The sequence below is a fragment of the Pelodiscus sinensis genome, chromosome 9 (assembly GCF_052426305.1).
Source record: "Pelodiscus sinensis isolate ZL-2025 chromosome 9, ASM5242630v1, whole genome shotgun sequence".
Classification (NCBI taxonomy): Eukaryota; Metazoa; Chordata; order Testudines; family Trionychidae; genus Pelodiscus; species Pelodiscus sinensis.
In genome coordinates, this window is record NC_143060.1 from 3,742,935 (window position 1) to 3,754,980 (window position 12,046).

Here is a 12,046-nt window from a genome sequence, read left to right on the forward strand (position 1 = left end):
CAGTTCAGCCCTGGACAGCTCTCCTGGGAGTGCCAGTAAGGACAGAGATTAGACTCAATCACGCTGGTGGATTTTGTTGAGTGTGACACTAAGAAAAAGGAATGACACCCATTTCTTTCACGCAAGCTAATGAACAGCTGCCAGATGATAGTTTAGTTTTGGTCACTGCTGTCACCGTTGGCTGTAATGGAACTGGTGGCGCTAGAGGTAAAAAAATACTACCAGTTCTCCAACCCCCAGAAACTCCATTTAGCTCTGTGGCCAATATTGTTTATGTCCACAATATTCCAGAAGGGAAAATGATAGTATAACTGGCAAAACTTGGACTAATTATATTACTTTAAACTTACATAGCATTTTACGTTTTCAGAGCACTGTACAAGTACGAATTAATAAACCACAAAATAGCTACTGCATTAAATGAATGCCTGCATCTGGCTCACTGCTTCTATGAGCAAATGTCCATATGCAGCAAGCCAATTTTATTACTTAGGCTGTTAGTTAAATCCCTTATTTCTCACTTGAGCAGTAGCGAACGCTAGAATTCAAGTTACAAACAACATTCCATCATAGCACCCCTATTCTGTCTGGACATAAAACAAACATTTCATCAGCTTGAGCCCGTAACATCTCACTTTTTGCCTCAATCCAAAAGTAAAGTTTTGTGAAAGACTCCGGATACTCTCTATTATTCTGTATTACTAGTGGGGGAGGGGAAGGAACAAACCCCCTCCCCCCCACACACACACCCCACACAAACACACACACAAAAGATGTCTATTTTGCCTGCGTAAAAATCAGAAACTGCTGAAGAAAGCAAGCACCTCAAAACTTAACTACTTCTCTATAAGGAAGTTTCTCTTGGTTTTTGTTTGCTTGTTTTTTGAAGGGGTGTTTAAATGACATGCATCTAGGAAGAGAATGTCAATTCTGAGCATGACCAGTAGTATCTGCCAAGATTTTAGTAGTGCATAATGAAGTACCTTCACTTTTAGGTCACATTTAGAGGGAAGGAGAGAGTATTCGCTCTGCTTAGCCTGATCAAAGCCCCCCAAAAGAGACAAGCACTAATGCTTGGATAATTGGCACAAATAAGTTTTACTTAAGCAAACAGAGAAAAAAAATCTTAAAACAACTTAGTTGGGTACTAAAGAATATCAGAGATGGGCAGTTTTCATTCTCACATTTTGAAGTTCTTCTGAAATTTGGTACATCTTGCAATTTTCTGAAAAGTCTAAGTATTCATTTTAAAAACATCTTTTTTCATTGTGAAAATACAGATTTTAAAATCTGCTAATCAGTGTTCCCTGTAAGCTGTGTGCTTGTGCAGCCATTCAGGAGAGGTTCATATTAGGGATGTGAAAACCTCCTACAATAGTAAGCCAGTTAAATGATTTGTTTAACCGGTTAGCCACCAGTCCATGGGCAGCATCCCCCACTCAGAGGAGGTGGGGAGCAGCCCGCAAGGCCGGTTGGCTGGTTACCCTGTAAGCAGGCCAATAAGCTGCATGCTTACCGGATAACATCCTATATCTAGTCTAGTTCTATGCACTCACAGCCAACTGATGTATTAGATATTCCTCCTCATTTTATTCATTGACAGAATCACATGCATCTTAAAATGTTTTTGTGCTCTGCTAACTGCCTGCATTCTCTAAAAATACAAGTTTCATAAATGTTTTTGGTAGGCAGATTCCTTTTGGTAAATAATAATTCAAGGTGATCTCAATCTCAACTTTTCAAAGTAACACTTTTTTTAGCAATACAAAGCTACAAATTAAGTTGATTTGACAGTATTGTGACTTTTTACATGTTTTCATCTTCGGCAGTTTCAAATAACTCATGTCCTGTAAAAATATTCTAAAAGTACTGAATTTCATGCAAGATTGCTAAACAAAAAACTTGTTTTATTATTTGCATAATAAAAACCTAGTTATTGTATGAGTTCATCAAAACGCTCAACAGAAAGACATAGTGAAACAAATATCTTCTGAAAATTCTGTCACTAAAGGGAAAAATGACCTAAGTGCATTTCTTTTCAGCATCAAATGAACAGCACAACAAAAATCAATGTATAAAAGGAGCAAAACTTATGAAGATAGCTGTGTATCTGCAATCATATATGGTACTAGTTTATTTTTAAAACACATTATCGTGTAAAGAAAAAATTGCAATATCTAATGTAGAAACTTATCTGAGTCCATACATGAATTCATGTCCAATTTTATTATAATACCTACTTTGGTAGAAGATACTTTAGCATACAAGTTGATCAACTCCCAATTCTTCCCGGGTGAAAGCTGTATGCTCCAACTTATTTATGAAGCAGAGGCCCAAGGAGTACATTGGTATGAATTATTGAACAAGTCCTTTTCCAATAGATTAAGATACAACACTTAATACATGCTTGGGCAATCAGGGACATTACTTACAACTGCATTAAAATCCTATCACACGCAAGGAATGTCAGTGTAGCAGCTGTACAATGTGCTATTGCCCAGGAGATCATACCATTTCAGATTGACTTAGTTCCTTACTGAGTCAATAGGAACTGGGAACACCAAAAAGGTAGCAAGAGCTCACCCTGGCTTATTCAAAAACACTGCTGAGCTTCAGGCAGTGTGAAGTCTAGTCCAGCATCCCAAAACATGGTAGTATACCCTGGGGATATGCAAGACACCTCTGGGGAGTGTGCAGGAGAACTGTGTACCAGTGGGTTTTATCAATTGTATCTACTGCATTTTCAAGTTGACTCAGACAAAGCTTTACAAGTCAGTTGGAATTTGTTATATAAAATATGGGTGTTAATTTACTTCAAAATGTTACAATGAGAACACAGAAGCAGACAGAGGTTGACATGCAGAGCCCTCACCTCCAATCTGCACAGCATGTGTTCCCTTGCACAGCAATTGTCCATTCTACTGAGCTCAGAAATTAGTCCGGGTTTGTGTTTTGGTTGTATGTCACCCTACAAGTATATGGGCACGTAACAGAGAAATACGGACAGATGCCTCAAGACAGGTACTATTAAGAACAATGCAAAAAGGATCAGTGATGAGAAGCATAAGGGTACACAGGCAGCTGGTGTATCTCGGGTATATGCAGCAAGAAATATTTAGGAAACTCTGGCCTAGCCTACATCTGCTGTATGGAGGGTGACAACACCATAGAGCCCAGGAAAGAAGAAAACATTTTGAAGAAGAACATGCCCCTCACACACAATACAAACACACACACAAAATAAAGCATCAAGTAAGAAGGCTGAATGGCAACATGATGGCACTTGAAGAAAGTCATACACATTTTCAGATAAAGGCACCTTAAAGATACAATGAAATCTCATTTAGATACTCTATTAATGGCCTTTTTTACAAACTTAAGTGTTGAATTTTCATTCTGTTAAAGGTCAGTGTTTGAAAGCTGGGCGTTAGGAATCTATAACTGAAACAATTCAGAACCCTGATTCTGTAAACTTTACAATGAGTGATCCTATCAAAGCCAGTGGGACTTCTTGCATGAAATGTAAAATCTGGCCCCAGGTGTGTACACAACAAACAGTTCAGTACTGAACATAAACAGTCTTACCTCAGTCAGTGCATGCAGCTGACCTTGATGTACACAGACACCCATAAACCTGTAAAACATAGAAAAGATTTTTAAATATATAAGGACAACAGAAGTGAAAAGAAGAGAGATGGTTCAATATTCTAGCATTAGAAACAAGCAATAACGAGTCTATTGAAAACTCCGTATCTCAGGTCGAAATATTTAGTGAGGAGTGATGGTACAATATTTTGACTGCCCAGTTCACTAGCGCTCAGAAGAGAAGACTCAACTTAAGCAGAAAATTATGCACTAAGGGGTAAGTGATCATATTCTCTAAGCCTTCAGGAAAGGTTTCACCAGGGGAAAGAAACAGGGTCAGCATCACAATTTATTACCTTGCTTCCCACTTACTCAGGGAGGGACAGCCAAGTGGAGTAATTGGCTACAAACCAATATAAATCGTAGGACAAAGGGACCTTGAGAGGTCATCAAGTCCAGTCTCCTGCACTCATGGCAGGACCAAGCATCATTTAGAAGATCTTGAGCATGACTGGACCCAGAATTAACTCCTGAGGGACCCCACTCATTCTGTCCTTCCAGCATGACTGAACCACTGATAACTCTTGGAATGTTTTTTCAACCAGGTTTGCACACATCTTATATCAGCTCCATCTAGGTTGGCTTTTCCTACTTTGTTTATGAGCAGGTCATGCAACAAAACTTTACTGAAATCAAGAGAGCAAATTACTTCCCCTTCTGTACTGGCTAAGCTGTACTGGCTACTATTGAAAGATGTGGGGGAAGCATGTTATTCTCCTATATTCTCCTGCACGGTCATACACAGCAAGTGAAAATTTTACTTTGGGTGTGCCAAAATATGAAGATCAGTAGAGCAGAATATAAAATTCAAGGTCTCCCATAAGAAAGTTCATCAAAGCCTAACTTTTACTCATTATATAGATTCTGCAAGTGCACAGTTGATCCCATATCACTGTATTAGGAGGAAATGCTTCATAATACAACCATTTTTCATTGATATCATTTACTATTTGATCACTTGGGGGCAAAAACATATTGAATATTAAGTTGTGTTAATGGCTGCCTGAAAAATTCTTCCACACTCTTGATCCTACCCCTTCCTCCTCCTCATCCCCCCCCCCCCCCCAAAAAAAAAGTACAAGCTGAAATACATTATTTCAGTAAATGTGACCATTCTGGATGTGGCAGAGGAATCTTGTGAAGGTTGATTTGTAGAAATGACACATGTCCTAAAACACTTCTGTATTTAAAAACAAAATGATGCAAGGGACATGTAGTACTAGTTAAGCTAAGCTGCTTTTGAAGAAATGAATGATCCCTACTGTTCTCTTGGCTAACAGCTGACTGGTAAATTATATGCAACACAAGAGAAAGAATATAGATAAGGGCCTTTGCACAAGCTGAGCTGTGAAAATCTGTTTTCTGTAACTGGGAGAAAAAAATGAAACTGGTACCATAACATCTTACACTCTCTACTCTTGCCCCTAAAATAGCTTTTCTTTACCATGGATGAAAGTGAAAATATAAATGCTCCATTCCACATAATGCAAAACTATGATGATTTCAGAAAGAGACTTTTGGATATCCAGTCTATACAATTGCTGCCTCTTTCTCCAAAGGGCAATTATGTAAAATGAAATCGGTAAACAGACCATTCATATTTAAAAGCCTTTAGGTCAAAAATACATCTAGGAGGGGGTGGGTGAGATTCTGTGGCCTGTACTGTGCAGGGGGTCAGACTAGATGATCATAATGGTCCCTTCTGACCTTAAAGTCTATAAAGTCTATGTTCAAGAAGTGACTGACATTATGCAGGTAAACTCCAAAACACACTTGCTTAAACTAAAGCTCGGGGGCAACACAATGCAAAATTACAACCTTACTCACAAAACAGTGATACGTGGGCCTGACCTTCTGGAACATTTAGATGCCAGATTGCAGGGGCTGTTCACTACTGCACAAGTTCTGAGATCCTAACATTTTATTTTATCCTTTGTGAAATGGACGACTAATGATCTATTGCTGTTGTTAAAGTTTATTATTGCAACATTTTTGCTCAGTTGAAAAAGTTGAACCTTGTGGCAAGTACATACATGAACATTTCAATAAGACCAGGTATCTAAAATAATCTATACTTTCTTTCGAGACAAGAAAGAAGTGGTGTGCAGTAAGAACATAAATCTGATAGCTTATGCATTATACTGACAAAAGCTGGAATCAAAGTACCAATTTTAGCTACTTGTACTGTATTGTCTTCCAAACTATACATCTGGCAGTAGCAATTCTATAGTTAAATTTGTAAAACAGCTTCCAAGAGACACTCACACTAACTCAGACACAAAATCCAGACAACTTTACTTTGTGCCTCAAATTCACATATTTGTTTAAAATATAGAACTTCCATCGAAGGATCCTCAAGAAAAAAGAATGAATTAAATCCATGAGACATGAAGGTCATTTGGATTTTTTTTCTAGTTTATATTTACAATAAACTCTCATGTTAACATAAGATGTTTGTGACACAAGGTTGTTCTTTGTGGAAGGGACTTGTGAAGGCCACAGAAGAAAAATAACTGACCAAAAAGTAGGTAGAATTCAAAAATTTCAATGATGTTAGCCTGTTCTGGTGGAATTTGTAAATTTTGTCAGCTAAGTATCTTGGTCCATACAAAGTGTCTCTATGAATCAGCAAATTATTTCACTCCAAATTGTCTTATTTAATGCATCTTTCCACATTTGTTAGAGCAAAAAATAAAGTATTCTAACTTAAGAAGAGTAACCGATAAACACTTCTGGGAAAAAAAGCTTTTTTAAAAACACTAAAACCATTAGTAAATGAAATAGCCAATTAATGGGGAAAAGAAGAGTAGAAGAGATTAACAAAAACATATACAGGCAGTCCCCGGGTTACATGGATCCTACTTGCATCAGATCCCTACTTACAAACGGGGTGAGGCAACCCCGCACTAGCTGCTTCCCCCCAGCAGACCAGGGAGACGAGAAGCTAGCGTCCCCGTCCCCCCCCCCCCAGCAGACAAGGGAGGCGCGGAGCGGCTTTTCTCAGCAGACACCTCAGCTTGAGAATAAAGGACTGAGGGAAGTGAGGTGTGGGAGAATAAAACTGAGCTCTGGAGAAATGTTTGGCTAGAGTTTCCCCTACAATGTGTACCAGTTCCGACTTACATACAAATTCAACTTAAGAACAAACCTACAGTCCCTATCTTGTACGTAACCTGGGGACTGCCTGTATATAGTATCATGAGCTTTCATGGGCAAAACCCACCATCTCATCTGAGGAAGTGGGTTTTACCCACAAAAGCTCATGATACTATATATATTTATAGTCTAAGATGCTACAGGTCTATTCATTTTCTTTAAAGTTACAGACTAACATGGCTACTCTTCTGAGCCAATTAACAGGTATTCTTGTGACCGTGTCTAGGTTGACGAGGAATAGAAAGCAGTAAATATGAAGCACTGAGATACTATTGTCACATCCTGCAGTTTTATTAAAAATAAGACAAAAACTGAGACCAAAAATAGCTAATTGTATCTTTTCATTCAGGAGGCATGAAAGCTAAAATGAGATAAGGCCAATAAGATATGACAGTGTTTCAGAGAGAAACAAATAGAAAAAGATGCCATATTCTGCAGCCAAAGTGACTACTCTGAGCACTCAGATACTGCAGGAACAGACAGCCATTTAAACCTTAAGGCAGTAACAAAGAACAAATTTACAATAATGAGAATATTACTTTTCTGTCCGGGAAATACAGGTGTTTCTATCCCTTAAATAGAACTGAAACAAGATATGAGCTATTTGCTAGATGACAGACACGTTTCTAAAATCCCACACTAATAAAATTGCCACGCAAGCAAAAAAAACCCAAGATTGGTGTTGTTAATATGCTTACAAACAACATAAATTGTATCATTTAAACACTACCAAAGAATCTACCTTCTCTGAAAATCTGGACTGCACAGTTAAAAGACATAGCTCCACCAATCCAAATTCCTGGATCACCTGCTCCAGTGTGTGCTTCATTAGGCAACAGTGAACATACCGGCTAACGCAAATATTGCTGAAAAATACTAGTGCTGAAGGTAATGTAGGCAGTGGCTATTTAGAACACACATAGGTAGATTTAGACATTCTTGGCCTCAAGTGAGATTCCATTTCTCTGGATAGGAAACAGACATGCTTCCTGAGCCATAAAGGATTATTCCTCATGGCTAGATGCACTGTCTTGAGTGCCAAGATGTACTTGTAGGTCAGAAGCTAGCAGGTTATACTTCAACTGCTCCAGAAGAGGCCCTGATTGGACAGTCATCCAAAATCATAGAATCAGAGCTGCAAGAGACTTCAGGAGGTCATCAAGTCCAGCCCCCCTGACCAAGGCAGGACCAATCCCAACTAAATCAACCCATCTAGGGCTTTGTCAAGCCAAGACTTAAAAACCTCTAGGGATGGAGATTCCATCACAACCCTAGGTAACCCATCCCAGTGCTTCACCACCTTCCTAGTGAAATAGTTTTTCCTAAAATCCAACCTAGACCTCTCCCACTATAACTTGAGACTATTGCTCCTTGTTCTGCCATCTGTCACTACTGTGAATAGCCTCTCTCCATCCTCTTTGGAACCTCCCTTCAGGAAGTTGAGGGCTGCTATCAAATCCCCCCTCACTCTTTTCTTCTGCAGACAAAACAAACCCAAATCCGTCAGTCTATCCTCATAGGTCAAGCACTCCAGCCCCCTAATCATTTAGGTCGCTCTCTGCTGGACCCTCACCAATGTGTCCACATTCTTTCTATGGGGGGGGGGGCAGTACTGGACACAGTACTCCAGATGTGGACTCACTAGAGCCGAATAAAGGGGAATAATCACTTCTCTGAATCTGCTGGCAATACTCCTCCTAATGCATCCTAATATGCCATTAGCCCTCTTGGCTACAAGGGCACACTGTGGACACCTATCCAGCTTCTCATCCACTGTAATCCTCAGGTCCTTTTCTGCACAACTGCTACTTAGCCATTCAGTCCCCAGCCTGTAACAATGCTTGGGATTCTTCCATCCCAGTGCAGGACTCTACACTTGTCCTTGCTGAAGCTCATCAGATTTCTTTTGGCCCAATACTCTAATCTGTCCGACCCTACCCCTGCCCTCCAGCATATCTACCTCTCCCCCTAACTTAGGGTCATCTGTGAACTTGTTGATGGTGCAATCCATCCTCTCATCCAGGTCATTAATAAAAACATTGAACAAAACTGGTCCTAGAACAGATCCTTGGGACACTCCGCTAGAAACTGACCACCAACCTGACATCGATCCGTTGGTCATTACCCACTGGGCCCGACGGTCTAGCCAGCTTTCTATCCATCTTACAGTCCATGTATCCAATCCATATTCCCTTAACTTGCTGGCAAGACTACTGTGGGAGACCGTACCAAAAGCTTTGCTAACGTCAAGGTATATTACATCCACTGACTTTCCCATATCCACAGAGCTAGTTACCTCATCCTAGAAACTAATCAGATTGGTCAGGCATGACTTGCCCATTGTGAATCCATGTTGACTATTCTTGATCACTTCCCCCCTTCCAAGTGCCTCAAAATGGATTCCTTGAGGATCCCCTCCATGATTTTTCCAGGGACCAAGGTAAGGCTGACTGGTCTGTAGTTCCCTGGATTGTCCTTCTTCCCTTTTTTAAAGATGGGCACTACATTTGCCTTTTTCCAGTCATCCGGGATCTCTCCCTATCTCCATGAGTTTTCAAAGATAATGGCCAAAGGCTCCGCAATGACATTTGCCAACTCCCTCAGTACCCTCGGATGCATTAAATCTGGACCCATGGATTTGTGTATGTTTAGCTTTTCTAAATAGTTCCTAACTTGTTCTTTCCCCACTAAGGGCTGACCACCTCCTTCCCATACTGCGTTGCCTAGTGCATTTGTCTGGGAGCTCACCTTGTCTGAAGACAGAGGCAAAGAAAGCATTGAGTACTTCAGCTTTTCCCACATCGTCTGCCACTAGGTTACCTCCCTCATCCAGTAAGGGCCCCACATCCTCTCTGATCAACCTCTTATTGCTAACATGCTCGGTAGAAGCCCTTTCTTGTTACCCTTCACATACCTTGCTAGCTGTAATTCCAGTTGTGCTTTCGCCTTCCTGATAACTCCCGTACATTCTCGAGCAATATTTATACTACTCCCTAGCCATCTGTCCAAGTTTCCACTTCTTGTAAGTTTCTTTTTTGTGTTTAAGCTCACCGAGGATTTCCCCAGTAAGCCAATCTGGTCAACTGCCAAATACTAGCAATTTTTAACGAATACATTTCTATAGAGAGGAAAATGGAAGCATTTGTACTGGAAAATTACTACTAACACTAATAGGCACCGACTCCATGGGCACTGCAGGGTTGGAACACCCAATCAGCTGGCGATAAGCAGTCCCCAGCAGTCAAGCTCCTTGCCTTTCCTCCCCCCAGCACCAGCCTTATTGATCAAGTCCTCCCTTTCCCTCCCAGTCCTCCTGCCTACCACAAAAAGCTGTTTTGCAGCATGCAGGGCGAGGAGGAGTGGGGATGGGCATGTTCGGGGAGGAAGTGGGAAGAAGCAGTGCAGGGGACCAGGGCTTGCAGGCAGAGTCAAGCACCCCTACGATAGAGGAGAAGTTGGCATCTTTGCTAACACTTGGAGATAGGATTGTTTCATATTTTCAACCTCTGGGAAATCCTTTCAACGCACCCTCCCAGTCTAATTCAGCATCTTCTATGGAAGGCCCTGACAGTCAGCCAGCCATGCTGGACCAAGTGTAATTGGTGAAAGAAACAAAGACTGTGCCTTGTGAGATTGAAAACACACATCTGAAAGTCTAAAATTTACTTTGACTTGCTTGTAACCACTTCTCACTATTTCTTTTACTTGATAAGCCTATGTCCTGTTAAACTTGTTTTATTTTAACCTACACCAACCCAGTGCTGTGTTTAAATTGTTGACTCCAAATATTGTAAGCTAGCTGCTGGTTGCTGTCTCATTAAAGCAGCAAGCTAATCTCATTATTTCTCTGAGGGGTACAGGAGAGGACTAGACACTTCAAGGAAGGCAGTTTTGAGAGAAGTTCAGGACTGGGGCCATATAAGGGTCATTTGGCTAGCAGTAACCAAGACTGGCAGAGACCAGAGTGTGGCTGTGGTGTAACCAACAGGCTGCTGGAATCAGAATTACAGCAGACACACTCAGTGCATGTCTGTACGCTTATTGAGAGTGTCCAGATAAGGGAGCTACTGTAGCAGAGCATTGGCACCCAGGATAACAGGTCAGGAGATGACAAACTCTAACTGGTCCCCAAATGTGACAATGGACACAGGAAATGACTTTATTAAATCTGCACTAAAACTACTGTTCCATAGTTAATTGTGTTATACAAACTTAAATAAAATGCATTTTGATATATTTACACCAGTATGTGCACACGATTTCTAAAATAATTATTTTGAGGCACCAGGTTATAGGAAAAAAAACAAATCATTTTCTGACTCTTGTTAACTACAAACCATTGTTCAGCATAAACATACTAAGGGTGATAAAAAACAATGCCAGCAGTCATACTTTCATAAAATACTCAAATCACAAATTATTCCACTGATGGGAGGGGCTTGACAGGGGATCAACTGCAGCAAAAGAAAACAGACTGATATTATATTTCAGGGATGCTGAATTTGCATGTGAGAGCAGATGAAAAATTCTCCTTCAAGAAATCTCAAATGACACACACACACAGACCTGATTTTAGTTTTATTACATTTGCAGATGGTGGAGTTTAATCAATGAATCAATCTACTTGTATGTTCTCTGCCAAACAGAGCAATATTTCAGAGTGCTCCCATGAGAACATTTAAGACATGAGCTAAGACTTTCTGTGTACAGAACATTTTTTATATAAAATGGTCCCTAAAGTACTTATTAAATAAAGAGGCATTTTTCATGCAAACAGTAGTGATATTAAAGACTGAAATTCAATCGCATACTGAAAATGCACTAATCTGAAAGACAGCACAGGAGTGGAAGGACGGTGATAGAAATGTAGCCGTGTTAGTCTGGGGTAGCTGAAGCAAAATGCAGGACAATGTAGCACTTTAAAGACTAACAAGATGGTTTATTAGATGATGAGCTTTCGTGGGCCAGACCCACTTCTTCAGATCAAATAGTGGAAGAAAGTAGTCACAACCATATATACCAAAGGATACAATTAAAAAAAATGAACAAATATGAAAAGGACAAATCACATTGCAGAACAGGAGGGAGATGCGGGGGGGGGGGGAGGAAGGTAAGTGTCTGTGAATTGATGATATTAGAGGTAGGGAGAGTGGGATGTTTGTGAGTTAATGGTATTAGAGGTGATAATTGGGGAAGCTAGTTCAAATGTTTGTTGAGTCCTTTTTGGAAAGTGTCGAAGTTTAAC

General features: G+C 40.3%; 1 protein-coding gene across 1 annotated transcript in view; it reads right to left on the reverse strand.

Moving 5' to 3' along the window:
• TESK2 (testis associated actin remodelling kinase 2) overlaps positions 1-12,046 on the reverse strand; it is a 122,566-nt gene that overhangs the window by 68,299 nt on the left and 42,221 nt on the right. Inside the window, exon 4 of the mRNA XM_075935868.2 lies at positions 3,586-3,634. Coding sequence (XP_075791983.1) covers positions 3,586-3,634 — 49 coding nt within the window. The remainder of the gene's footprint in view (positions 1-3,585; positions 3,635-12,046) is intronic.